Consider the following 27116-nt stretch of genomic DNA (forward strand, 5'->3'; position numbering starts at 1 on the left):
GGCTTGAGTGTCTGGAGATAAGAAGCCGCCCATTGGAGGCACTTAAGGTTAGGATTTTAATTTGCTAGTAAGAGAGGGCGGGATTACAAAATTAAGGGGAAGCAGGGGTATATACAATTTTAGATTAGTAAGTCACGACACCAGGTACGTTTTAGACGCCTTCTGAGGTCACCAGGAATAGCGTTGGTAGATAGCTCGGAAATCAGGGGATTACGATGGCTGTGGAACTTGGAGTGTGTGCGTTTGTAAAAAGTTTTTGCGACGTTTTGGACTGTTGGGATGGCAGATCCTTATGTAGAGTTTCGTTAGATACATAGTAGGGAGCTTTAGTTATTTGACGGAGACATTTAGAATGGAAGATTTGAATTTTGTTTAAAGTTGGACTTTTTGGCTGCACCCCAGAGTTGGATACCGTATGTCCAGATCGGTTTGATTAGGAGTTTGTATAATAGTAGCTTGTTTTTTAAGTTGATGTGTTGTGATGTGAGGAGAAAACGTAATTGGCGAGAGATGTGAATATTTAAAAAATAAACAGAGATTTATATATATATAAAAAAAAAAATAGAGCATTATTTAATCATAGAAAAACTCCATTAAATTATCCTCATTTATAATTTATTGATACTTCCAAAAAAATCTATACTAAATAAATATAATTGCCACGAAAAATTAATTTGTAATAGTAAATAAATAAAAAATTACTTTTACTGTGGATGTACTATATTTATTGGTATTATTTAATTAATTAAATATATTGAATTTATATAATATTTTATGTATGTGTTCTATCATTATATATTATATAATATCTATCTAGTATATCATTTGTTTCAATTAATAACTCTCAAATGTATTTATAGGACATCAATCGATTAGTAATATCCAAATTTTTCAAAAAGCCTTAAGGTTCTACGTATATATTTTTTTTTTTGAAATAGGCCTGCATAGATTAGAACAATTCTTTAAGAAGAAATTTGAAAATTAAAATGAACTTCAAAAGAGTCTAGGCATTCTTTAAAGACTAAATCCCCAATCAGCCTACGCTATACATAAAATATTATTTATAGGTATAAGTATTACTGCTTATAGGTTTAATAAATAGGTTGTTGTGTGTCATCGTGGTATTACACCTTCCACATATTATCGTTTTATTTTGTGTGTATACGCACTCATTACGACACACAAAACGATTAAAACATTCTATATTGTACCTTATACCCGTTATCTGCATCAGTTTTTGTTATACGATCGTAGAGCGTGTTAAAAATTAATTTGGAAACGATCGCGTAGTGTTATATAGAACGAAAATTCTGCATGTGTGTCTACTATATACGCTTATAGGCTATAATACCTATAAATGTTTATTACTATAATATGATTCCAACGTAGATATACCTATCGCAAAAAAAACACACACACAATTAATAATAATAATATGGTCGTGCCGGATGTAATCGCAATAAGATAACAATATAAATTATTACTCATAAAGCATCGGTAGCTGTGCACATCATCATAGACGAATAAAGGCATGGCCGAGTCTGAAAGTATATTATGTTGTAGAGATAGAGAAGTCTAAAGACAAAATAGTTGTATAAAAAGATAGCACGTACAACTTGGTCCTTCTTTACCCATTAATAATTATACGATGTGTCGATGATGATGAGTGATGGGGGAAGAGAAGTTTAACAACGAAGATAACAAATGTTTAGAAAAATAAACATACTGCACTCAGGGTCCTATATCAAAATATATTATATTGTTTATTTGTATATATAATGTACACGAAGGTTTTGGCTATCTATTTCTAACAACGTTGCCCACTATGATAATATACAATAGGCTATCCATATGGCAGCAGCTGGGGACACGCCGTCCGTGAATTATTAAAATTGCTAGGCGGTACACCGGAACTCGAAAGTGTTAAGTATAATAATATAAGTATAGGTAGGTATACTACGAGTTATATTATGTATATTTTTTTTTTTTTTTGCAAACGCACCACTACAAGCGAAAACGATACACTATTGTTATAAACATGTACACTGGTTGTTGTTTATTTTTTCGGCGCGAGAATAATCGTACGCAAATCGCGATAGTGCTATTATAATACTTTAACAGTATAATAATGTAAAAATAATATTATTTTAATTTTGATATATTATTATGTACCTGCTAATCGCAGGCGCCAAATGTAGGCAAAATTCGTGTTCAACTTTACGACCGGCACCGGTGATTATTCGATATAAATGGAATAGTTATTGACCGTCAGCGTATAACACGGGTGACGGAACAATACTTGAACAAAAAAGCTTGTATTCGACAATAACATAAGGTGCGTGTAACAATGATAGTGCATAATATATTTTTATTGTGCGCCGAATAAAAATCTCGAATCCAACGATATTTAAAACAAATATTTGTCGTGTAGCACGCGTACACTGCGGTTTTGTCGCATAATAGCCCAAATGTTTTTTTTTTCAGAATTGAAATCCGATTACACTGTAACTACTATAATATAGATTTTTAGAACCGTTTAGGTCTATTTCGTTTTAACTAATTATCGGCTGTAATTGTATAGAGATAGTGTCCAATTCAATCACACACACGCATATTATATAGGTATTAATGTATAAATGTATGCGTTTGTGTGCACGCATGTGTATGTGTGTATATACAAACAGATTAGAACAGAGATTGTGTGTGTCTTGTTAAAATATAGCTTAAATATATGTATATAAATAACAATAATTAGAAAAAAAAAAAATACTTTTATGCCATTGACATACTTATAAGTGTTAATAACGTAGAGGGTTTTTCACAATATTATTTACTAATATATTAGGATTTTAATGATTAGGATGGATTAAAAAAATAGACATCAATGCAGTCTGTCTATTTCAATAAAACAAACCTTTACAAACATTTTGTTATTCTCAACAATCAATGTGATTCATAATATTATAATATTTTATTGTCGTGGGTAGAAAACTCGAAACTCAATTTACGAATTCTGACAGCTAAAAACTGATAACAGTTTATTCGTTATTAACTTACTGTGGTTTAAGCGAGTAAAAACTACAAACTGCAATTTTACTTCAGGATGGGCTTATAAAAAGTATATTGCCATGAGTCGTTTGAACAAATTTTGCATAGTATTGTACTATACCTTTTTTTTTCCGTTCAAAAAACAGGGAACGGGTGGGAAATGTTGTATTGTATCATACCTACCAACCTATATAAGAACCTACTTTAAATACTATAGACTATAATTTAATGCATTTATGCAGTTAAAATTGTTTCATGGTTGTATAAATAAAATATATTTTGTAGGGTTGATGACATTATATAATATTTAGTAAAAACTAAAAATAATGACATTATTAGGTACTAGGTATAGGTTATCACTTATCTAGAGGCTTAACCTGCTAGCTAACGCAATTTGATAGAAAAAATATTTTTTTTTAAATAATTTTTTATGAAAATAATTAATTATTATAAGAACAGAAATTCTTAGAAAAACAAATTAAAATTGGTCGATCATCAATGTATTCGTGTAAAAAAAAACATTAAGCAACCGAATTATCGAATTTAACAAAAGTTTAGAAGGTAAGCTTCTTTGTTTCTTACGAGTACAATATTATAGTATTGGTATTTAATTAAACGTTTATGAAAAATCAAATATTATATTTTTTAGCGATTAGCGGTTTTGAGCGATTAAGTGTTGCAGTATCCATTTTTTTAAATATTGGTTAAGTACAGTAAAATACAATTAAGTATAAGCAATCTAATTATAATATGATAAACATAAACGATTAATATCATGAGTATATTAAATAATTCGATTAGCATTTAGCAGATTAATAATTATAAATTAAATATCAAAAAATTGTGTAAATGAAAAAGTATTAACTTAAAACGTACCTATAAATACATCGGAGCCGCTCATTTCATAATATCGAAGAGAAAAATTTGTACTAATGTAAGCGTACATGAAATACGAAACATACACATAATACAATTATATAGCCATATAAAATATACAAATAATAACACACAAACACACTGTATAGACGTTACGTTTATGTTATACAATTAATATACACGCTAATGCTAATGTACACACACCCATACTTATTATAATAATATTATACATACTCATATGCCGGACATTCTTCATTCAAATGCGATAAGGTTCATTTTGCCCAGCGAATAACATCATTAGACGATAACAGTATGTTGAACTTTTGTCTGATCGGCGAAACAGCTGTGCGGTATTTTATAATAATATAAGCGTTTAGCAGTATTTTGTCGTTGCACAATGTCATCGCACTCGAATATTACAATATTTTCGGATTAACTATATATTAACGACAGAGTCTAACACGAATGTATTATTATGAAAAGTAAAATTGGCTGTATTTGTAATACTGCAGAGTACCAGTTACAATATGGTTCATGTATTACGATTGTATACACCGTGACACGCGGCTGTTTAATGTTTACTATATACGCGATGGCATTTATGGAAAAATCGTTGATAATATAATTATCATAATGCCATGATGTACGAAAAAAAAAAAAATAATAAAAATGATATGATACATCATATTTTATTTAACACGCCGTTATTTTAAATTAAAAACAAATGGCATTGAACTACTGAAAATTTTCACGGATTCGTATTGTTTTCACTGCACGCTGCATGATATTATATGTGTACACGGTTTACCAAATGTGTCGTTCTTGGGTATAAGTCTAGCATTTTATTATCTAATAGTTGAGAAAAAATCCTAAAAAAAAAATATGGGAAGGCATGTTTGACATAAAAACTATACAGAGCCAAATAGTATATATAACATCCGTTTGCAAAACTATAAATTTAACCGAGTTGACATATCCGAACGAAAGAGTAAAATATTGCATTATTAACTTTTCAAAAATTCACACAAAAATAACCTTATTTTCTACATTTTATTTGCTACACTTATTTAATATTATAAGATTAAAAACCATGCAAAAGTAAACATGTTTTTGTTAAATAAAAAAATTGTATCAACATGGAGCAACATCATATAGGTATATAGGAATATATACCTATATTATCAGTCGGTAATAATAAACTTAATCTTAAATAGAATGATAGACTTGGCCACTTGGATTTATATATAATAAACACGTACCGATAGGCAATCATATAATATATAATATTATACTACTGTAGGTACAACCTGAACGAAATTAGAATTGGTACTTCAGTTAATTTTCTTCTCTTGAAAAACGAGTTATACCTATACATACAGTCAATGTGGAAATAAATCAATTGCAATATAATTTAGTGCGTGCTATTTTACTTCACTAAAAATGACAGTTTTGCCATAGCAATCGCATCTATACGTACTATCTATTACGTGCAGTATAATTATACTTACAATTGACAACATTTTTTCTAAAATTTATCAAATTTTAAATGTCGTTAATAAAATGTCTATACATATGTACTTCCTACATTATATACGCTGCACGCATTGATCGGTTAAGCAAACATGACAAAGACGCGAATCTCTGGGAAACAAATCGATTTGTGCAGAGTTTTCACCGATGTTGCTGTAGCCTGCAAGCCTATAGAGGTATTACGACCGACTATGTGAAAGTCTATCGTATGGTCCCTCCGGAGAAGACGCCATATAGACGTCACGAACTTTGAATCGTGCGTAGCGAGACGCTATAATAGTACGATATAGTATTTAGGCCATCATCATTATTTTATACGAAAAAAAGTTCTGTAAAGGAAATACATAGACGAGTATATTAGAAGTTACACTATATTTATGTACCCATGTATATATTATGTATTATGTTATATAATGTTTACACAATATGCGGGGCGACAATACGAGATGACTATGTGACACTTAAGTTATATACTATAATGGTAATTATATGAGCTGCAGTTTTATGCGATAATTAACGCGATTATGTGTATTATGTGTTTTCTTTAAAGCGTATACATCTGTTTTTTACAGACTTTATTTTTCAAAATTTCCGTCCCCGCTGAGGATTTCAAAAACAATGAGTCACATTTTTTGGCACAAATCCGCGGGAAAACGCAAGCGATAATATTTTATCCTCACAAATTATGTGTATAATATTACATTTTTTTTCACTCCGGTGTTGCATAGACGTGAGTTATTATATTATTTGGTACGCGCTATCGGTGTGCTCACGGTTTTTATTTCGTCAAAGAAACAAAAACGTTTACAAAATAATAATCGAATCCCGAGAAAAAATGCGCGTGCGTGTATTATGAAAATATGAACGCATATTATATTATTATTACTATACGTCGGGCGTGAGCGTTTCATTGATCGAAACATTTCGCGATTAATTCATTCGAAAAATATACGATCTACGTACGAAACCGGCCATATTATATAGTACAATAATCAATAAAATTCTACTGTGAACTATAATATTGCTATATGAATATTGTACACCTATTATAAAGTGCTACAGTGGCCAGTGGGCGAGGATCGTTTGCGCTGATCATTAAAAAAAAAAAAACCTAAATTAATTTGCACATAAATTCGCATAACTTTATATAACTTAAAATGTCAAATCACGGCTTAAAGAGGCCAATTTCATCGAAATTTTATTTATTATATAAAATAAAATATATATAATAGATACATATCGTTAGTGCCTATTTATATATTTATGCATATACCTTGAAGTGATGCTTACATATCCTTTTCACGGCTACTTTATTAAATTCCTACACAGTTGTTCTCGTAAATTTGTCATAATTATGGTTTTTTCTCAACTTAAGAATAGTCGTTTAATTATATAGGTATACAGAGTGTAACAGAAGACCTGACCAAAAGAAAAAAAAAATTAAATTATACTAATTAAAACGTATGACAAAAATTGTTAATATTATATGATCAGTAAATAATTTAAGAAATATACTCATCTCAGCGAATTCTCAAAAATCATATTTTTAAAAAAGTTATTACGTTCCAATTGATTTAACCAAAATAATATTGAATTTTAAAAAAATACTAAAAAATAACCTACTTGACTTAGATAAATCTTTTTACGGTCAAAATTATTCTTAAAATTAGATTCACAAATAGACTATTATCACTTAATGAACAAAAAAAAAAAAAATGAATAAATAAAAAATATTGATTTGAACAAAAGTTATTCCAAAAGTCAGTTCAATCTATTACACCTTGTATATAGGAAATAAAAAATGAAATGCAAATAATTCACCGAGTTAAACTAACCATTCGCGAGTTTGTTTGTATTTTAAAATTAAATTCACTTTTTACATATAAAACTGAACATATTTTTACTACATTTATATACTGTGTTTATAATATATACATAATAATACTCTCGGAACACTTAAAATATGATAAAAATTATTACAATCACGTTTTTATACTATATATATAGCATAGCTGTTCTTATGAACTTCAAATGAGTCGGAATAATGTGTTTTTTGTTTTTATTATTATTCAAATTTGTATAATTTCTAATGATGTACCGTTTATTCCGTTGGCTGTGTAGATTTATCTACTCTCAATAATCGTATACCCTTTGGCCTTTTAAATGCATTACCAATTACTATATATTATATACAATAACGGGTTTTCATTTATTTACAATACAATTATATTTTACTATATAGATACGGTAATATAAATCAATTGCGTTGTTCCTATACCCATATTATGTGTGTGTCGTGTATATTACTTCCTACTGTAAATGATATGTACAAGTAGATATAGGTCTTCGAATTTACCGAAACTATACAGAGACGGATCGTATTAATATTCAGATGTAGTTTGTACAAAACGTTTCACATAAATTTCGTGTATCAAATCGATACGCGTGTCAATGTCATAATGATACATAGTTTTGCAGTAGCGCATTGTACATAGTAACCAATAAATAGTTTAAGGTTTGTTTTATACTACAAAACGATGGATTTTACTAGCACATAATCGTATATTGTAATATGCTGTAGTATAATAACGTGTATATATGATATGATATTAATTCGAATTGGGTATGGACTTGTTAAGGGGCACAGTATTGGCGGTATAGGTCTGAGGTCACGTCGCCGTCTCGCGTATAGGAACAGAATGGTAAAGCTTTTGTATTTGGTAAAAGGTTATCGCCAGATTTTCTCGCTTTTTTTCTACTGGCGGGTCAAAAACTCTTTATCAATAATATTTATATATATATATATATATAATATTTAAACTATATAAACCGAAAAAGAAATGGCGTTATTCATTAAATTCCGATAAGTTTATACACTGGGTATATACAATATTATTTATATGGTATGAAGCAGAGGGTGGGGCAATTTGTAAATTATTGTTTCGAACCAAACAGCTATAAGATACAATATATATCATAATACAGAGAGAGTTATATACAATTATCATATCAAAGCAGTCGCCAGTTTTATAAACATTTATATACGAAACCGGCAAAACCGTCGAGGAATTAATGTATAAACGAATGTAGGTATAAATATAATATATTAATTACAATAATTATTCTAAAAAAAATAATTTTTTATAGGTAACACATCAGTGTACATTTTTCATCATACATTTTCAATCATAATGTCTATAAAAATATAATGTTAGATATATGTTATATAATAATTATTTTACCCGACGACGACGATGATGGGTTATGTGTGTGTGTATATGTATATTTTGTACACATGGGATAGTCGATTAAGGCGGACAATTTGCGATAACCGTTGAAAAACTGTCGTTTGTTGTCTGTGTGCTATTTTTTTTTTTAACTATTAATCAGTTTACGGTCGAATGAAAAAAAAAAATAAAAACTTGAGAACAAAGCGATAAATACGAGTTTAGAATATTATTATATACGTACAATATAATCCACAAAATATTAAAGTGAATAAAAAAATAGAATATATGTCATCGGAAATATTATAATATTTAACGTCTCCCCGATAGCGTCCACCTCCACATTATGTGTTCATACATAACAATCACAACTATATGTAAGCGCTTAGATACACGGAAAAAAATACATGGCGCAAAACAGGTTTTTTGGAGGGTATTTTGTTCTATCTAGCACATATCCGATTCCAAGTTATCGTGTCAATATATAGGTATAATATAATATTATAATATATTGTATATTAAATTCCGCCGGTCACGTGACATTACCAACACTCAACACCGCATTACTATTATTACACCTAGGTATACGCAACAGCAGTATATGTAATTAAAAAAAAAATGCGAATACAACTATCAAGGCAGAAGAAAGAAATCGATTGATCGAATTATAGGGTTGTTCCTTTACTATACTGTGATATAAGAAGCACCGTATTCGTAAGGTTATTTATGTTTTTGACATTGGAGCTTACATTTGGAGACTGCAAATATAAACGATGCGCAAAGTATAAGTGTTCGTCAAATTATAAAATGCGAATAAAACCGCCGTGGAGTAGTGAAAAATGCATCCAATTTGGCTAATGACCGGCAAATCGCGGTGCCCCCTCGTCCAGCGGTGGTACATTTGCATAATTGCTATTGCATACTGGACCACTAGCGCATTGTATGTAGGTATATATTATGAAAGTACATTGTTTTTTTTTTTTTTTTTAAACGACCGTTTTTTATCCACATGCAAGTTCTATATTATTATAACATAACAATAATAAGTATTGTATAAAATCGACTAACTACTTATTGTGCACATTTTAATTCTCCGAGTTATAAAATTATATCGAGGTGACGATGTTGCACGATTTGTTGTATATCGAAAACAGCACTTTGAATTTAATCGTTTTTAAATAAACAACACACTCGAGACGTTATGAAGATGTAGATTTAGTAACAAAATTCGGTGGTATCTAATTATATGATTATTTATAATAATTCATACACACACATAAACATTGGTACATTCGAATATTTAAAATAATAAAATTACAAAGTTACTACTATAATTATCTACATATTATGTTTTTTAATTTTACTTATAACGCGCTCGTTCGACAAGAAAGAGAGAGAGGAGGTCAGGCGCAATGTCAATAACGCCTAACAAATTCGACCTAATCTAAGGACGCTGTTAAACAATGGTTGACCTAAAATTGCGCCGTCAAATAAATTTATTAAAATAGTAAACGTACCGTGCCTGAACGCTCTGGTCCGCCAAATGTGAGGCGACGAATAAAAATTGAGTTTTTCGGTTAATTCGGTGTCCAAGTAATTGTCGTTTGCCGGTCGCAGCACGAATACGTATTCGTGAAGCACGAGTTAAATTAATTTATAAAAAAACGAAAAAAATATTTATTTACTAAGAACTAATATATTATCACACGAGCACAAATAAACGCACACTGCGGAAAAATAATAATAACGATAATAATAATAAACAAAAAAATAAATAGTAAATTAAAAAAATTGGTAAAAGTAAAAATAATTTTCGAAATTAAAAAAGTAAGACAAGTAAAACGGAAATAAAAATATTAAACAGATTAGCAATAAATTTATTTTGAAGTCGTTGCGACCGCCCGTTGGTGCATCCGAGCACAGTGCATCTGAATGCAGGAGGACCGCTCATTTAGGTTGGTCGGGCCGTCGTCCTTGGAGAACACGAAATGTGCAACATGCATTAGGCTGTCGAAAAACTGCATTTCGCCGTCGCCGCCCGGCGCGCACACACGCACACCCGCCCGCCCCCACCCGTCCGAACGAACTTCGCTGTCGGGCTGGAGGAGGGAATCACGAAGACGTCCGATGCACGGCCGGCGCCGAAGACGGCCGAACCACTCTCGCGCAGGGAGCGGTGGGGCACCGGCAGCACCCCCGACCCCCCAGTCTTTTTTGTCTCACGCCCCGCCCCGCCGCCGGCCCACGGTGCATTTCCTATAAACCCCGCCACAACGTTACTACCCCCACCCCGGACACTAATGCCGACAACGTCGTCGTCGACTACCACTTCCATCACCCTTACCTCCACCACCACCATCGTCGTTGTCGACACAATATACACACAACACGGCTACTACCACGCCGCTACCTCCTCGAGCACATAGCGCGCGCCTACCCTCGGCCTACTAGGATTGACCAGTGTGCGTGCGCGGTTTTTACGCCTAAAAAAAAAAAAAAAAAATGAGAGAAAAAAGAGGGTTCCGGACCGAATGAAATAATCGATTTTCGTTGCCGAAACGTCGTTGTCGCACCGTCGAAGATATATTATTATTTTTATTATTACTATCGTGGTCGTGGCTGGGAAAAACAAGATAAAAATAAAAATAAAAATACGTTACAACTCGGATCGCGTTGAGGCAGGTCACATACACACACGGTATACTATTATAATGTATAGGTACGATATTTGTATATAAACGTTCGTCTAGTCGTGGGTTATGCAATGTTGATCGACTTGTGTACTTACCGATGATGAGCACCATGTTGTGTGACCACCGGCGCAAGTGTTTCCTGACCGCCTGGCGGTCGTGCGACGCGGCCGGGCACGGGCCGCATCCGACGGCCGTGCGGCGCTGCAACTGCATCGTTCGCTCAGCTTAATCGCACCCCGTGTACACGCGTGTATTACTTTTAAGATGCACTGTGCAGTTTTATGCAATCGTCGTCGTCGTCGTCGACGAGCGCGTTACACTCTCTCTCGCGCGCGCGTATCAATAATTGGCGGGACGGCGCACGCGGCTCTCTACTCGACCACACGACGGCGACGACGGTGACGGTGACGACGGTACGCGCGCACGGCGGACGGTCGCGTAGTATATTACAGCACCGCACGCCAGTGATCCGGCGTGTGCATGTATATGCATGTGCGCGCGCGCGCGTGTGTGCGTTTGTAAGTCTGTGTGTGTGTGTGTCTGTTTTTGAAAGCGTATGTGTGTGAATGTGTATGAACGTGTATGATTGTAAATCTGTGCGCGTGTGTGTGTGTTTCGCCGGACGCGTTCTTCGACTGTGACGTCACGAGTCTGCGGATCGGCCGGGCGGGCGGGTGGGCACGTCGTGATGCAACACGTAGTTGCATTCGTTCCCCACCAATATACATTGCAACCGTACATACATATTATAATATTATGTAGTGTATGTATGTGTGTACGCCGAGTGTACGGGGGCGCCCCCGCCTGCTGCCGTCGACTTCCGCTTTTTTCCGTTCCCCTACTCGTCCGGCCGAATTTTTTTTGTTATAATCACTTAGCAACCGAAAAAAAAAGGGGAAGATAATCAATACTTCGGGTCTAGCCGGGCCACGCCAAAATACCGTCGTCTCGCCGCTGCACGGATATATACACGGCGACCGCTTTTTTAAAAACTTATTTCACACACGCGCGTACGAGGCCGTTTTTTTATCGACTCGACTTCGGTGGCGGCCTATACGATGCGACGGCGGGGAATGGTTGTGTGAGCGGCGGTAGTGGCGGCGGCGGTCTGCGCGATAATGCACTCGAGGGAAAAACGAATACATTGCACAAAACCGAATCCCCAAAACGCGCTGCGTCTTGCACGCTCTTTCCGGCACCCGTCACCATGCCCGTTTATATATACATTCTTTTTTAGTACTACATACAGACATTAGACCTATATATACGTATTTTCAACGAATTCGACACAATATACTTCCCGTATTATCACGTTTACTGCAGTGCAGTCGTATTCAGACAAAATAATACGCAGACGATAACGTATTTCCATATCACACCTAAATAATAAATAAAAGTACTTTGCGTACATGCTCCACGGAAACTTTTACGGGAACTTACAATTATACGCATTAAAGAGTTCCGCGAAAACTTTATTAACATCCGACGTCTTTACGTATATAATATATACCGAGTGTATAGAGTATAGTAAATAATATATATATATATATATATATGTATTATATCCAATGATATTATTAAAGATAATGTATAAGGTGATTGAATATAATTAAATTTATTATTATTATGGTTTGTAAGTTATAGCCGTATACAAGAGGTTAAAGGTTAAAGAATTCACACGATGTATGTGACCAGCAATGAGAGAAAAATATAACGTTATTATAATAATAGGAGTATAACTGTATAACTGTGTCATCTTCTGATGTTCTACAAGACGTGGGCAAAATGTTGATTATTACCCCTCTTGCAAATAATAAATGTTCCTCCCGAGGGTTTCTGTATTTTACATTATTGATAATAATTCTTCCTCACTTGCGTGAAATAGAAATGTCGAAATGGTGGTATATTTTATCACCTATATTGTTTCGAAATATATTTTAAAAATTAAAATATCGTTAAAATTCAATAACGTAAAAATATTTTAAAAATAGACGACCATAAGCTTCAGAATAATTTTTTTTCTAATACGGATAAGAAGAATATTGAATTGGATATAGGCACATATATATTTTATTAACACAATATATTTCATGTATTTAAGTAGGGATTTAAGATTAGACGTAAGAAAATTCCTCTTTTATACCCTCATATTATAACGCCTCCGCGCCTCTGATATAAGTTTATGTTCATTCTTGCAGGGTGTATATATTATATCTAATGGACTGACCGAATACGAAATGCGATGTGATGCGTCCCAGACAGGCCGCTAACGATTCTCGATTTTATTTTTATTTCTTCAGGGCATGCAGTTTTCGCGAATCGGCCTAAAACGGTTTCTCTTGTAAAAAATTTCCATTTTTTTTTGTCGTCGGCGTGACAACCCTCTTTGTTCGAATCCCTTTTTTTTTTTAGAAATATGTATAATAATATATAATACATAATATTATACTGTATATACATATTTCGTTCAGACATTGTTCTCAAGGGTCACAGCGGCGGTGGCGGCGGCGACAGCAGTATAGGAGGATGTATTTCTACATATACCTATTATATATATTATGTACATACTGCACTTTATGTATTACATAGGCTTAGCGTACATATATATGTATATACGACGGGGGTTGTGCTCCGCGTGGTTGCCGAATTTATCTGGGCTTTTCTTTGTCGTCTCGTACTGCATGGGCCCCGCGCACGCACCACCCGTCGCCGTTCCGTCTGCCGTTGCTGCCGCCGTCTGGTGCCGATAGCGAGCGGTGGCGGCGTCGGCGGCGGCGTAGGCCCACGTCGATAAAATTCCCGGCGAATTTGCATCTTCTCTCTGGCCGACGCCGCCCCAAAACGTACAGGAAGGCGGCGGCGGTGAAGCGAGAGTGCAGTGGCTGTGCATTGCCGGGCGACGGAAGTGGCGGGGTGGGTGCAGCGGGTGGCGAAGAACGTGCGGCTGTGGCTGTGCCGGCGGCGGGTGGCGGCGTGGCGTCCGGTGCGTAACCGAAAAAAAAATAAAATGCCACCACCGACGAAAATTAAACGGCCGCCGCCACCGCCGCCGCCGCGAAAAAAGAATTTCGTTGATCGATCGCCTCCGCGGCCCGCCTGCACCCCACCGTTTTCGCCGTTGCACCCACTCGTCGTCTCGCCATCACCCAATGTCCCAAACGCACGCATCGCACGGCGGCGTAATCGGCGAGTCTGGCCTCTTACAAGCGCAGCGGCGGTGGCGACGAGTGCATATACAGGGCGAAACAGATGCAGCTGCAGCGATCGCGTTATTTTTAATTCATCTCCTCGCGCGCGCATCAATATACCTACGACGGTACGTATGTAACTTGCACCGTTTGTCTTCGCCCTGCAACACCGCGGAATATAATAATAATATAATATTACCGCTTTTTTTTTTAGATTCTGAACGAAGTGATGAATGTATAGATTTTACAATGATGTGTGTGTTTTTTTTTTGTGTCTGTGTACAGCATCACTAGTCGAAATAATGCTTCGATTTCAAACTTTGGGGGTGGTTTCCGATGTAAAAGTGAAGATCCTTGGTGCATTATAGAGGTCCAAAGTAAACAGTTTTCAAAAAAATCGAGAAAAACAACAAAAAAATTATAGAAAAACAGGAATTTTTACGCAAAACCAGTTTTCGACAAAATCGATTTTTTTATATGGTTGTAATTCAAAAACTAATCACTGAAATACTTGAAATTTTCACTAAATGTTTATGTTAGTGATACCTATATACAGTTTAATTTTCAAAAATGTTTGACTTTTTTGAGTTATTTATAGACCACTGAAATTTTCGATTTTTTGAGAATGTGTCGGTAAAACAATGTTGGATGACCAAAAAAACTTGAAAATTTAATACAAGGTTCCTTATGAGTTATTCTTATAGTGATAAAAAATTATAAAAATACATACGCACAATTTTTTTATTAGCATTTGAAGTTCAAATAGGTATTGACTTAATACGTAAAAATTACGGAAATTTTCAAATTATCTTAGATAGAAATTCATAAAAGTTTTTCTTTCTAAGATTTGAAAATTTAATACAAGGCTCCTATCATATTTTTACAATAGCAGTTGAAAAATAAAAAATATATATGCATAATTTTTGTTTTAAAGCATTCAAAGTTTGAATTTTGACAAAATACGTAAAAATCACGAAACTTCGCAAATTATTTTAAACTAGAAATTCATAAAAAATTTTCCTTTTATATCAAAGACTTGAAAATTTAATATAAGGCTCATAATAAATTTTTACAATAGTAGTTGAAAAATAAAATAAATATACCTATAGCCACAATTTTTTTTTTACAAGTTTTTAAATTTAAATTTTGACAACATACGTAAAGATCACTAAAGTTCGCAAATTATTTTAAGGTAGAAATTCATAAAAAATTTTCTTTTTAAATCTAAGATTTGAAATATTTTATAGTTTTTATAGTTAGTATTTTTAAATCTAAGATTTGAAAATTTTTAAATTATCTATAATATATCCTAGACAGATAAACCGTCTCCGTTCAGAATCGTTTTTCGTATACAATGGTACCTATCATTGCATTCAAATATAACCTACCCTAGTCAAAGGACCACCCCACCCCCAATGTACAGCAGAGCGATACCCACTTACCCGCTTTTTTTTTTTTTTTGATCATGACGAGTGTATGGTATATATTTTATTATATATTCTCTATATTATATTGTTATGATTATATTACATGTTTATCATAATATTGTGACAACGTGTGTTTACAAAAGTTGAAATATTTTTATTTACTTTGTTACTATATTAAACACGTCATAGTGCAGAGAGTGAGATTGTTAAAGTATAATAGGATATTGAACAATTTACCGGCGTACTATACATAAACTTGGCAGTTGACACTATAATAATACCAAGTATATTATATACAGTCGTGCAAGGTTTATTATGTGTCCAAAACACTATACGTTACGATATATTTTATCAAGAATCAACTAGAATTTCGGTTATCGCAATGCGTTCAACTCGAAACTATTATTAGAATAATTCGAGAAGATTTTTTCCGCGGTAGAAAGTATTCAAATTTACAGTAATGTCACATACTCACAGATAGCTAATATGTGAAATGTATTTAATGTACGTAAATAAACATACAAGCCATCACAACTACATATGTATATATAGACAGCCGTATTCCTATTTGTATAGTGAATACCATCCAACACTTTAATGTATTTTGGAAGATTAATAACATCCCTAATCTCGAATCAGTCGATTAAATATTTTAAATTCAAGACTTACCGTGTAAACTTTAAGTAAAATATTATGATCAAGTAACAATTTTTTGCTCTAAAATATAATTAAGATTAATGTACATTCCTAGAAAAAATAGGATAGTGATATCAAATATAACTCACAAGCAGTCGTGATAATGTAAGCAAGTATTAAAAATCTATAATTGTATCAATTAACAAAAATTTAAACATAAAAATATAATCTTGAAAACTGATAGACTGATTGGATTTTTTTCTTCGGGAAAAATGGAAAATGTTAGTTAAAATAAATAGAGTTAATTGAAGAATATATAGGAAATAGGAACAAATATAATTTTAATTTATCTGTAAGTATATGAATTTATAAAATAATGCATAATAAAATGACGATAGTTTAAGAACAAATAAAAAATAGAGTTGTAATGAACTAATTATAAACTGATGGCTCGGTAAAATTCCATATTCAAAGGCATTAAAAATATAGAATTTTACCGAGTTAAACAGTTATTATCATAGTACATTACAATTCTGTTTTCTACACTTCAGAATTTAATATCTTTCTGATTTTTCCATATTATCGTGAGCTTTATAATAAAAACATTTTCCTGATTTAGTCCAATATTTAAATATTTTGAGTAATTTTTGATACATTTGATTCAATAATGTTTTTATAAAACTACGTACTCATAAAGAATTTGTGTACAAATAAATAATAGAAACACAACATGTGAACATTAATTTGTCGTTTATATTGTATAATAAATGTGAGTAGGCGGTAAGATTTTTTTAAAGTTACGAGTCGGTCATTTATATTTGAAAGGGTAAATTATTTAAAAAAATCATATTCGAGGAGTTCTGCGTGAAAAAACATAAGAAACAATAATGCAAGCAATTCAATCAAATAAATAAAAATGTTCTTATCCTTTATTGTTCTTTAAACATTATTATAAATAATTAACTGCACAACATAATATTATTTGATACCTATATAATAAGAATTTTTTTCTTGTTTTAAATAAATGCGCAACGTAGTTTTGACGTTACAAAAATGCTTTTATTTTATTACATTTAAAAATACAGACTAAAATTCAATATAATTATGTGTGACCATTGCAGTTTTCAAGAGTAGTTATACTGGAGTATCAAAATGAGAGTATCAATAACGAAATAAATTATGTAATAAATATTATTGATTGGTAGCAAATAATAATAAGTATACATAATATCATGTTCAAGAATATAGATTTACAAAGTTTACCAAATAGAATTATTTGACAAACGAAATAACTTTTGTCCTAATCAATAAATTGTATTCTTATTCTTATATAGAATTTATAGACGCTTGCTTTACAAATAGTGTAGCATACATTTTTTTTATAGGTACTCTAAATAGCCGATTTGTAAACTTAATTTTTAGACAAATATTCATGGTAAAAATGTTTAATTTTCATGATTTTTAAATATATTTATATTTTTAAGATAAATTAATTCGAAACGTACATATAATCATAACCTATTTTTTTTTAAATATTCTTTTTGAGAATTCTCAGATATAATTAAATTATTAAATTTTAAATTGTTTACTATTTGTTTAATTTTTCATAATCTTTTTCATATCATAATATAATGTTTAACTATGGTTCATTTTTCATTTATGAGATCTTTATGTTACCTATACTGCTATTGCTATACCCTGTATACATCAATTTTTAAATTTGAAATAAAAGTAAAATGGACTTAATGATTATTATCTTATAATTAAGTTTCTATAAAGGTAATTACACTACTGTATGTTATTGTATAGATTTTGTTGTAAAAATTTACCTTACTATAGAGTAGGTACACACATATTTTTTAATTAATATTTTTGTTTTATAAAATTAACTTAACTACTAACTCTTTTTTATTACATATAGGCACATTTGCATTTACATATAAATAAATTTAATATCAAACTCTGGGTTCAATTCCTTTTGATATTTTGAATATATCGATTTTTGAGTGGGGGCGGAGGACCTTAAAACCATAAGAGTGCAATGGTGAGAGAGGGAGAGAATGTTAAAAGTACATTTGCTAGTTCTCTCGTCGAAATTCGATTTTTTTCCAATTATACATACCCAGTCGGGATTCAATTCAGCGAAAAGCTTTTTGAAAACCGACATCAAATGAACTCTTCCTCTTGACATAATTATTAATGTACAAAAGGTCCAATAGCTATTTTCGTAATTAGACACCATTTCTTGAATTGAACTAAACATGAACACTGCAATTAAATTCTAGACTCCTATAACGTGAATATTTTTAAATTTTAATTACATCAATTTTATTTTAAACAATGGTAGTACAAAATTGACTATGAAAACACAAAAACACGCAACACGAAACATACACAACTACAGTACTACACATACATATTTTTCTGACGTACCTATTACTAAATTACAATGTAATAATATAAACTAATTAACACGTGGTAACTATATATATATATATATATAATATATAAATATATATATAATATATAAATATACAATAATATAACATTTCGATAACCGGGGTATTGTTATTTAATATATTATACGTGATGTTTACATGAATTATATATAGTTTATATAATATCCATATTATGATACATCTTATATATGGTTAGGTATACCTACCTGCATTCGTGTTATAAAAGTAACAGAAGCGCAGTTAGAGCTCACCTATACATGCATATAAAATGGAAATTGATGGTGTAATTTTAATTAACGTTAAGGGTGTGTATATCGTTTATGTACCATATATACAATATAGAATAATAATTTAAGTCTATTTACCAGAGTGTAAAAAAATTAATTCCAAATCATTACAATCTATTTCATCTTCATATGGACTTGGGAGTTGACGGACAAATAAATAACGAGGGGTGGTTTTGCACCGCACTGTATTATATACTGTGACTAAACTCACATTTATTTACAGTGTGCGCATTTAATCAATGATACACTAGTAGTCACCGTGATAATAATAGCATGAAAGAGATCAAAAGAATTGTGTTAATGCATACACACTTTATATTTAAACGAATACAAATTACATCAACCCTACGTAATATTGTACGTAACCCTTCGTATTGTTAGTGTAGCGCAATTTATTTCTACCAGTCCTTTAGCCTATTTTTTTTCTCCATATTATATTATATCGGTTTATACGCGCGCGCGTGCACACACATACACACTTATACACGCATACGGCATACAACATCGAATCGTCTCTCATAAAAATGTTTCTCAAATTTTTATATATACCTAAGGTAGATACATTATTTTTATATAATATTATTGTTTGATGAAATATGAAATAGTCAGATGCAGATACACGATATTCATGTTTTATTTCTGTATTCCAAATATACATATAATGATCTTATATATATATTAATGTTGGCACGCATAAATTGGTAAAGTTCTAATTAATGTTTTATTTTTTTAGAGTTTCTGAAAAATGTTATCCTCCTCATTAAACCAAATTTCGATTATTTTTAAAAACAAACTCCATTTTTTGTTTTTTGTACAGATTAATGGGAAAAAATACAGTCTCCAAACTTTACCGAACATAATACCTATTTTTAGAACATAGCGATATCCAAGTAGGGATATCTGACTACGACTATGGTGATCGTGTATTCGTGTGACCGTGGTCGTTGGACCAGAAACTGTGTATAGATGCTCATGTAACGTTGCATCGCGTGTCGGCCGTCTGTTCACCTATATTAATTTCGCGGCAGGCGTTCAATTGCATCATAAATGCATAAGGCACTAGATACCATACTAATTTTTCAAAATCGAAAATTTGGCAGTGCGTGCATTAGCTTGTTAAAATATTATAAATAATATTTTGACTTCAAATTGGCGTGATTCCTATAAGTGTACGCCTCTATCACTAATATTGTCAAACTAACAAAACCTTGATTCCAACCTATTAATACGTCTCGTGTGTATGTTCGTTGGTGATTAAGCGAGTAAGTTAAAACACTAGTTAGTAAACAAACTATTTTTCCTCAAATTTAAACTACTCTATATTATAGTCTACCCAATTGGTTACCTCTTATCGGCAGTGTTAAAAGATTATACATTTTGTCGATTGTTCTGTTGAAAAATTGCATTATTGTTTGTACATATTATATTACATTATAATACGAAATGTCTGTTGGTTTTCAAATAAAAATTTGAGTTGAGTTGGGTCTAGGTATCTAGTGTACTAATGAAGCAACGTACGTAAATTACCTTATACGTCGTCACACATCATAGTAGGGCCTTGCTGTTTGCTGCATTTTTCAAATTCAAGCTGCATATTGCATATAGGTAAACGTCGCGGCACATGAAATAGTATTATAAAGGTTGAATAGTATTTATATTTTTCATTTAAATGTTGTATATAATTACACAGAAAATGGCGTTTCACTAATCTCTTTTTCGACACACTTATTCTCTGGAGTACGTATATAATATATAATATAGATACATGTTATAATAATATAACGACACATGCGGGGAGGTTTCATTAATTATCGCGTATCGTGGACAAACGTTTGAGACAGATTATAATACGAATGTGGTCGCCGGTCGGAGCCCGGTGCATACAATTATGAAATATTAACGTGCGTGGACTTAATCCGCAGGTGATGATACTGTATAGAAATTTTCGTGAAGAAAAATCCTACTTGAACATAAGTAGGTAGATATTAAAATAATAGATCAGTGTACTTGCAAATAATTCCTTGCTAATAAATCCCAGCTGACTTTTACAGGTCGAAATTTAGGTATATAAGCATATTATTTATTTTTATTTTTATTTTTATTTAAATAAGGCTTCAACTCCTGAGGTTATTAGCCTGTAGTAAATACAAAATACAAAATAGTAGTCATAGAGTATTGATCTTAAAGCTATGGGGACACATTATGTTTAACAATAGAGGGATTTTGTAGAGTATATGTACATTCAATTATTTTTCTAAATTAATTTTGCTAAGCCTATGTTTTTGAAAAAATTGTATATGTTTTTGGAGTTATCTTCGCCAAGTGCTTGTTGCATTGTTAATGGGTTCCCGAGGATTTGTCTGGAGTTGGTGAACTTTGGGCATTCCAGTATGATGTGTTTAATTGTCAGCGCTTTGTCACAGAGTTCGCAGGTCGGGCTGTCTTCTTTTGTTATGAGATGCAGGTGTGTTAGGCGAGAGTGTCCAATCCGGGTTCTTGTGGTAACTACTCTTCGTGCCTGGATGAGGATGGGGGAGTTTTCCATGGGTCGATTGATGGTTTAATTTCTTTTAGTTTATTTGTGTTTAGAGTCTTCTCCCACGAGCCTTGCCAGTGACTTTTAGTTAGATTATTTATTTTTGAGAAAGCATATTATTATTCGACATTATATTGTTATAGGAAATAATGCTTTTAGGTATAAGTGCATTGTAATATTATGAGGTTGACATAATACATAATGAACTACAGCTTGATCTATAAATATATTAAGTAGTAGATATACACTATACAGACTGCTATTACATCAGCATATATGAGGTGGAATAGGGGTCAAGCTTCCTAGTGAAAATTTAAATTTAGTATCATAATATATACATATTCCAATATGGAAATATATAAATATATCACCTGCAATTATCTTTATACAACTATCATTTCGAGTGTCCTGTGCAAGAATTACTAAAAAAACATTATATCTACGTGTCTGCATAATGTATTATGTATATAATAGCTAGGTATATGTCGTTGGATGCATAATATTATCATATATAATAGAATGAAGCGAATTCTCTGTATAATCAACACGATTATAAAAGCATATAAATATTCGAAAATGGAGCAAATTATATCTACGATCGCAACTTAAAACATGTTGTATAGGTCTGAGGCAGCATCGATCTCGACGTCTCGCGTGCAACGTTTCGTAATTGAAGTGTTTCCTGTGTTTGGGCCTGCACGATTACACCGTCTATTGGAAATCATTTAAAGGAAGATTTTAACCGTTCGTAGACACAATAATAAATAGTATACATGTATAGCATGCGCGTGTATAATGAGAGAGTGACGACTGATTGCCCGCGGGAGGTATCGCGCAAAGACGATAGGTATATAATATTATAATAAATAGGAGAAAGTGCTATGTGTATAGATATATTAAAACCGATGAACGTATGCACCACTTTAGTAAATATACCTATAATGCAACGTTATATTATTGCATACTCGTCCAGCCGACATCTATTTATACTCTTATTATAATATTATAATGTATATAAAAAAAGATACTATACTATTGTGTTTTATTCAATGAAAGTACGAATTTGTGTAAGTACATAGATAATAGTTGAAATACGCAGCTGTCAAAAAAAAAAATGGAATTTCGTGTCCGGGAAACATGAGCCAGATGTTTAATTATTTAAGGATAACTACTAACTATTAAATTTTTGTTATATTATTCAGCATAGGTATAGCATCATTATTATGGTTACATATTATATAAACAATGAATCCTGCAGGACAGAAAAAGTCCGAGCGTATTGTTTAAGTTTGAGTAGAACAAAATTAATTAATGATTGTTTTTATGATCCTGATATATAAGTATATATTGATTACAGATTATAATATGATGCAGTATTGTGTAAGAAAATAAAATACTACCTAGGTATATAATATTAAATATTTTAAATTATTTTTTAAACATTTTATTTTGTGAATCGAATAATTTTATTTTTGGATTTTTAGCCCGGCAGTTAAAAAAATGAGACAGTACTTTTTTCCTACTTTTTAAATTGGATTTTTTGTCCCCGGACGGTTTGGCTGATAGACATAATAATATATTATAATACAATATAAATACGTAGGTAATTGAATTTATAAGGACAATTTTCTCACAGACCTAACCACGTTTACACATCACTTATTGTACCGTTATAATAAGTGCAACACAATACTGCATGTTTATGCGTTTTATTTTTGCTGTAGTAAATTTAACCAATTAAAGAAAAATAAACGTATATACCTATACGTATAGTGTGCACGCGCTGCTCACGGAGTCTAATAAATTCGAGTAGGTACCTACACGTAATTAGTATTGTAATTGTATGTACCTATGTACAATACTATATTATACATACCTAACATATATTATTATGTACACATATAATAGGTAAATGATTAGGTAGTACATAGATACAAGCTCGTTAAAGACGCAATAAACGCGCATATACTTGCATATACCTAATATATAGGCGCTAATAGAGCTTTATTTATTGGGTTGGAGTTGTTACCAGGTTTCATTCTCCTCCCTCCAAATTATATACGTTTTAAAAGTACAATGATTTTGAAACATTAAATATAGTTCAATAGCATTTATTTTATAACCCATTATACCTACTTAGAACTCTCATAGGTTAAGTATATCTATGTAGGTAGTATGTATACTAAAATTGTTTAACTAAGCACGGGATACGATATTGCTTTTTGGTGAGGAGGATGACCATTTATCGAGGAATTAAGCTTCTCCCCCCTACATACACATTACACACGCATATCTATAGTTGAATTTACGATTACTATCAGAACACATCGAAGGGGACAGTTTTTTTTCCTGTATGAATTGGCGTGAGAGAAAGAAAATTTGCTCGAGCTACAACCTCGGTCGCTCGCCAATGTGGGAACGTACAACTAAGTAATATTATACAGTGAGGCAACAATTTTGCTTAGGTAACCTTAAAACGAAGATAATGATATAATTATACAAGGTGCCGACAAAGGCAGTAGTTTCGGAAAAATTGGTTTTGAAAACAGACGAATTGTTTTTGAACAAAAAAAAACAACCAAGAGAGCAAAAAAATACAACGAATAACCAAACGTACGCCTACGTATATTTTTTATTTTATCTCTTTCGGTTTTGCCATGTTTTTCACACACATAATGTATATCCCTCAATATGTATATACATGACACCAACATTCCTAGTTCTTTTAGATTTGCATTGAGATCCAGAGATTTTTCAATAGTTATACATCTGCAGCACTCCGCTCTCTGCTGCATTAATGCATGTCGAATAATTTGTGTGCATTTACTTAAATATAAACTACACGCATTTTGGCTCGATGGCAACGCATGCCAATATTATATACCAAACATGCTCTTAATATGTTTTAAAAGTGAATTTATGTAAATACTATTTTAGGATTTTTTTAAATAGGTACTTATCAGAGTACACAGATCGTTTATATAATTTAAGGATTGCCCTGTCGCAATACAAATTTCTTTTTTTTAAATTCAAAATGCCATTTTCTATTAAACTGAAATTTTTTTCCCTCTAGAAATAGACCAAAAAATGTGAATAAACGTCTAAATCCTTGGTTTGAAAGCTTTTTAGACTTTAATACTTAAATAATTATACTTAATATTGATTCTTTACCGCTTCGTGTTTAGAAAAAACATTAGGCCTCGTAGTTTTGGCGCATATGTCATGATAATAAAATAATAATAAACTCATTGGACTGATAAAATTATGAACGTATATTGTATATTATTCAGAAATACTTAAATGAAATTTGATTTATTTGGGAAAATGTGAAAACGTATATGTGTACAATTTCCAGTCACTCGATCGTCACTCCAGACTATAATATCATCATTGACTATTGAGTAGGTATAACAATATTTAGGTGCCCAATTAAAAAAAATACCGACGGCCAATTTAATGGTCGGACCAAACGAGTGTGGCGCATCGCACGCATTGAATATTATATAAGTTATAACCTTATAACATACCTAATATCTAGAGCGAGGATTTGTATGCATTTGCATATTTATTCTGGTTGATCGTATGATATGCTAAGTGACATATGCATTTGTTTCATGACATAACGATTTAAAAAATGAAACTTTGTTAGCGCATATTTTTGCATATTTCGTCATTTGTATATTTTAAGGGCTTATTTTACAATTTTAATTGCATATTTCATCTTTTAGTGCATATTTCGATGTTTTTTTGGGAATTTTTTTAAATTTATACTATTTTCAATTATAATATAAGATAAAAAAATTATATTTTTATAGTTTCGATTGTTTTGATTAATATCAAAATATAGGTAAGTACATTTATTTTAGGAGACATTTTTGATATAAATTGATTCCTTTTTTATATATTATAGATTAAAGCTACCTGAAAATAGTGAAAGTGGAAAAAATAAAGAAAAGCGTTTTTAGTATTGTTCCATATTTTTTTTTTTTTATAATATATTGCATTAATTTAATGTTCCAAAAATGATTTTTTTATGCAAATTTTTTTATTTTCCATGCAGATTTTAACATTTTAGTGCATATATTTATGCATATTTAAGATGTTTTAGCGCATATTCTATTGATTTTTAATGCATATAAATCCGCGCTCTACTAATATCAAATCACTCATCTCTGTACTCTCTATACCCAACCCTGTATTCTGCATTCAGACTTATTATGTAATAAACACGTCATGTTTAATGACTTAATGTACTATTTTCTATTACCACGGTCCACAGTATTATTGTTGGCTATTGCAACGAGTTATTATCGAAATGCACTAAGCAGTTCGGTACATACAAAATTTTTATTTCAAATCTTCAACCATAATATATTTTTATATTTTTATTATTATTACAGCATCCAAATCAAGGTTATTAGCTTACAATTAAACTATATAGTTATGTACATATAATAAGGAGTTTTTACAATAATGTTTAAAAAAGAAAAAAAAATTAACAACCATAATATTATATTAATGTTATTTCGCATTTTCTTCGCCTATTGTATTCATATATTTTATATAGCATTATAGATCATGCATATTATTATTATTATTGTTATTTTTATTTTTATTATTATTTTTTTATTATGGTACGTTGCATATTCGATGTGGCCCAGGAAGACTTCTTCCTGCATGTATAATTTACGCGTATTATAATAGTACACGAACACGACGTCTGTATTCGATGACGACGATGCAGTCGTATGTGATCGGTGATTAGTTTGAATATTCAATTGCATATAATATCAGACATGGAAATAAAAACAAAATTGTATTATTATTTATTATTCATATTATGTTACGACATATATTCATATTCGATAACAGCACGTGTGTGCATACTGCAAGTCTTTTGTGCAATTTTAATAATTTATACAATATTATCATTAAATAATTAGGTAATAGTTTCCAAAAAAAAAAAAAAAATAATAGATGCATATGTGTTTACTCTAAAATAAAAATACCTTAATAATTATAATTATAATAAATAAATTGTGGTTTGATACAAAAAGGCCAATGTCATATTTTGATTCAAGAATTCAAAAAAACAATTTGACCATTTTTTTTTAATTCTCACAAAAATTTTTAAATTCAAGTAGGTGTTCTAAAAATGCTGTTACTTAATTAAATTTGTTTTTATTTTGTTTTTAACTATAAATGTGTA

The 27116-nt window shown here is 31.6% G+C and overlaps 1 protein-coding gene across 3 annotated transcripts in view; it reads right to left on the reverse strand.

The window, feature by feature from the left end:
- LOC107165362 (uncharacterized) overlaps positions 1-27116 on the reverse strand; it is a 57416-nt gene that overhangs the window by 26267 nt on the left and 4033 nt on the right. The window contains exon 1 of one of the 3 annotated variants that reach the window (XM_089222661.1): positions 11470-11811. The exons of 1 other annotated variant lie outside the window; for it this stretch is intronic. In XM_089222661.1, coding sequence (XP_089078787.1) covers positions 11470-11587 — 118 coding nt within the window. In that variant the 5' untranslated portion in view covers positions 11588-11811. Of the gene's footprint in view, positions 1-10198; positions 10690-11469; positions 11812-27116 lie in introns of those variants that run through there. One more of the 3 variants, XM_089222662.1, reaches the window with a different exon arrangement.

Source organism: Diuraphis noxia, unplaced genomic scaffold, assembly GCF_037042655.1.
Source record: "Diuraphis noxia isolate RWA-SAM2 unplaced genomic scaffold, SU_Dnox_SAM2 contig0003, whole genome shotgun sequence".
Lineage (NCBI taxonomy): Eukaryota > Metazoa > Arthropoda > Insecta > Hemiptera > Aphididae > Diuraphis > Diuraphis noxia.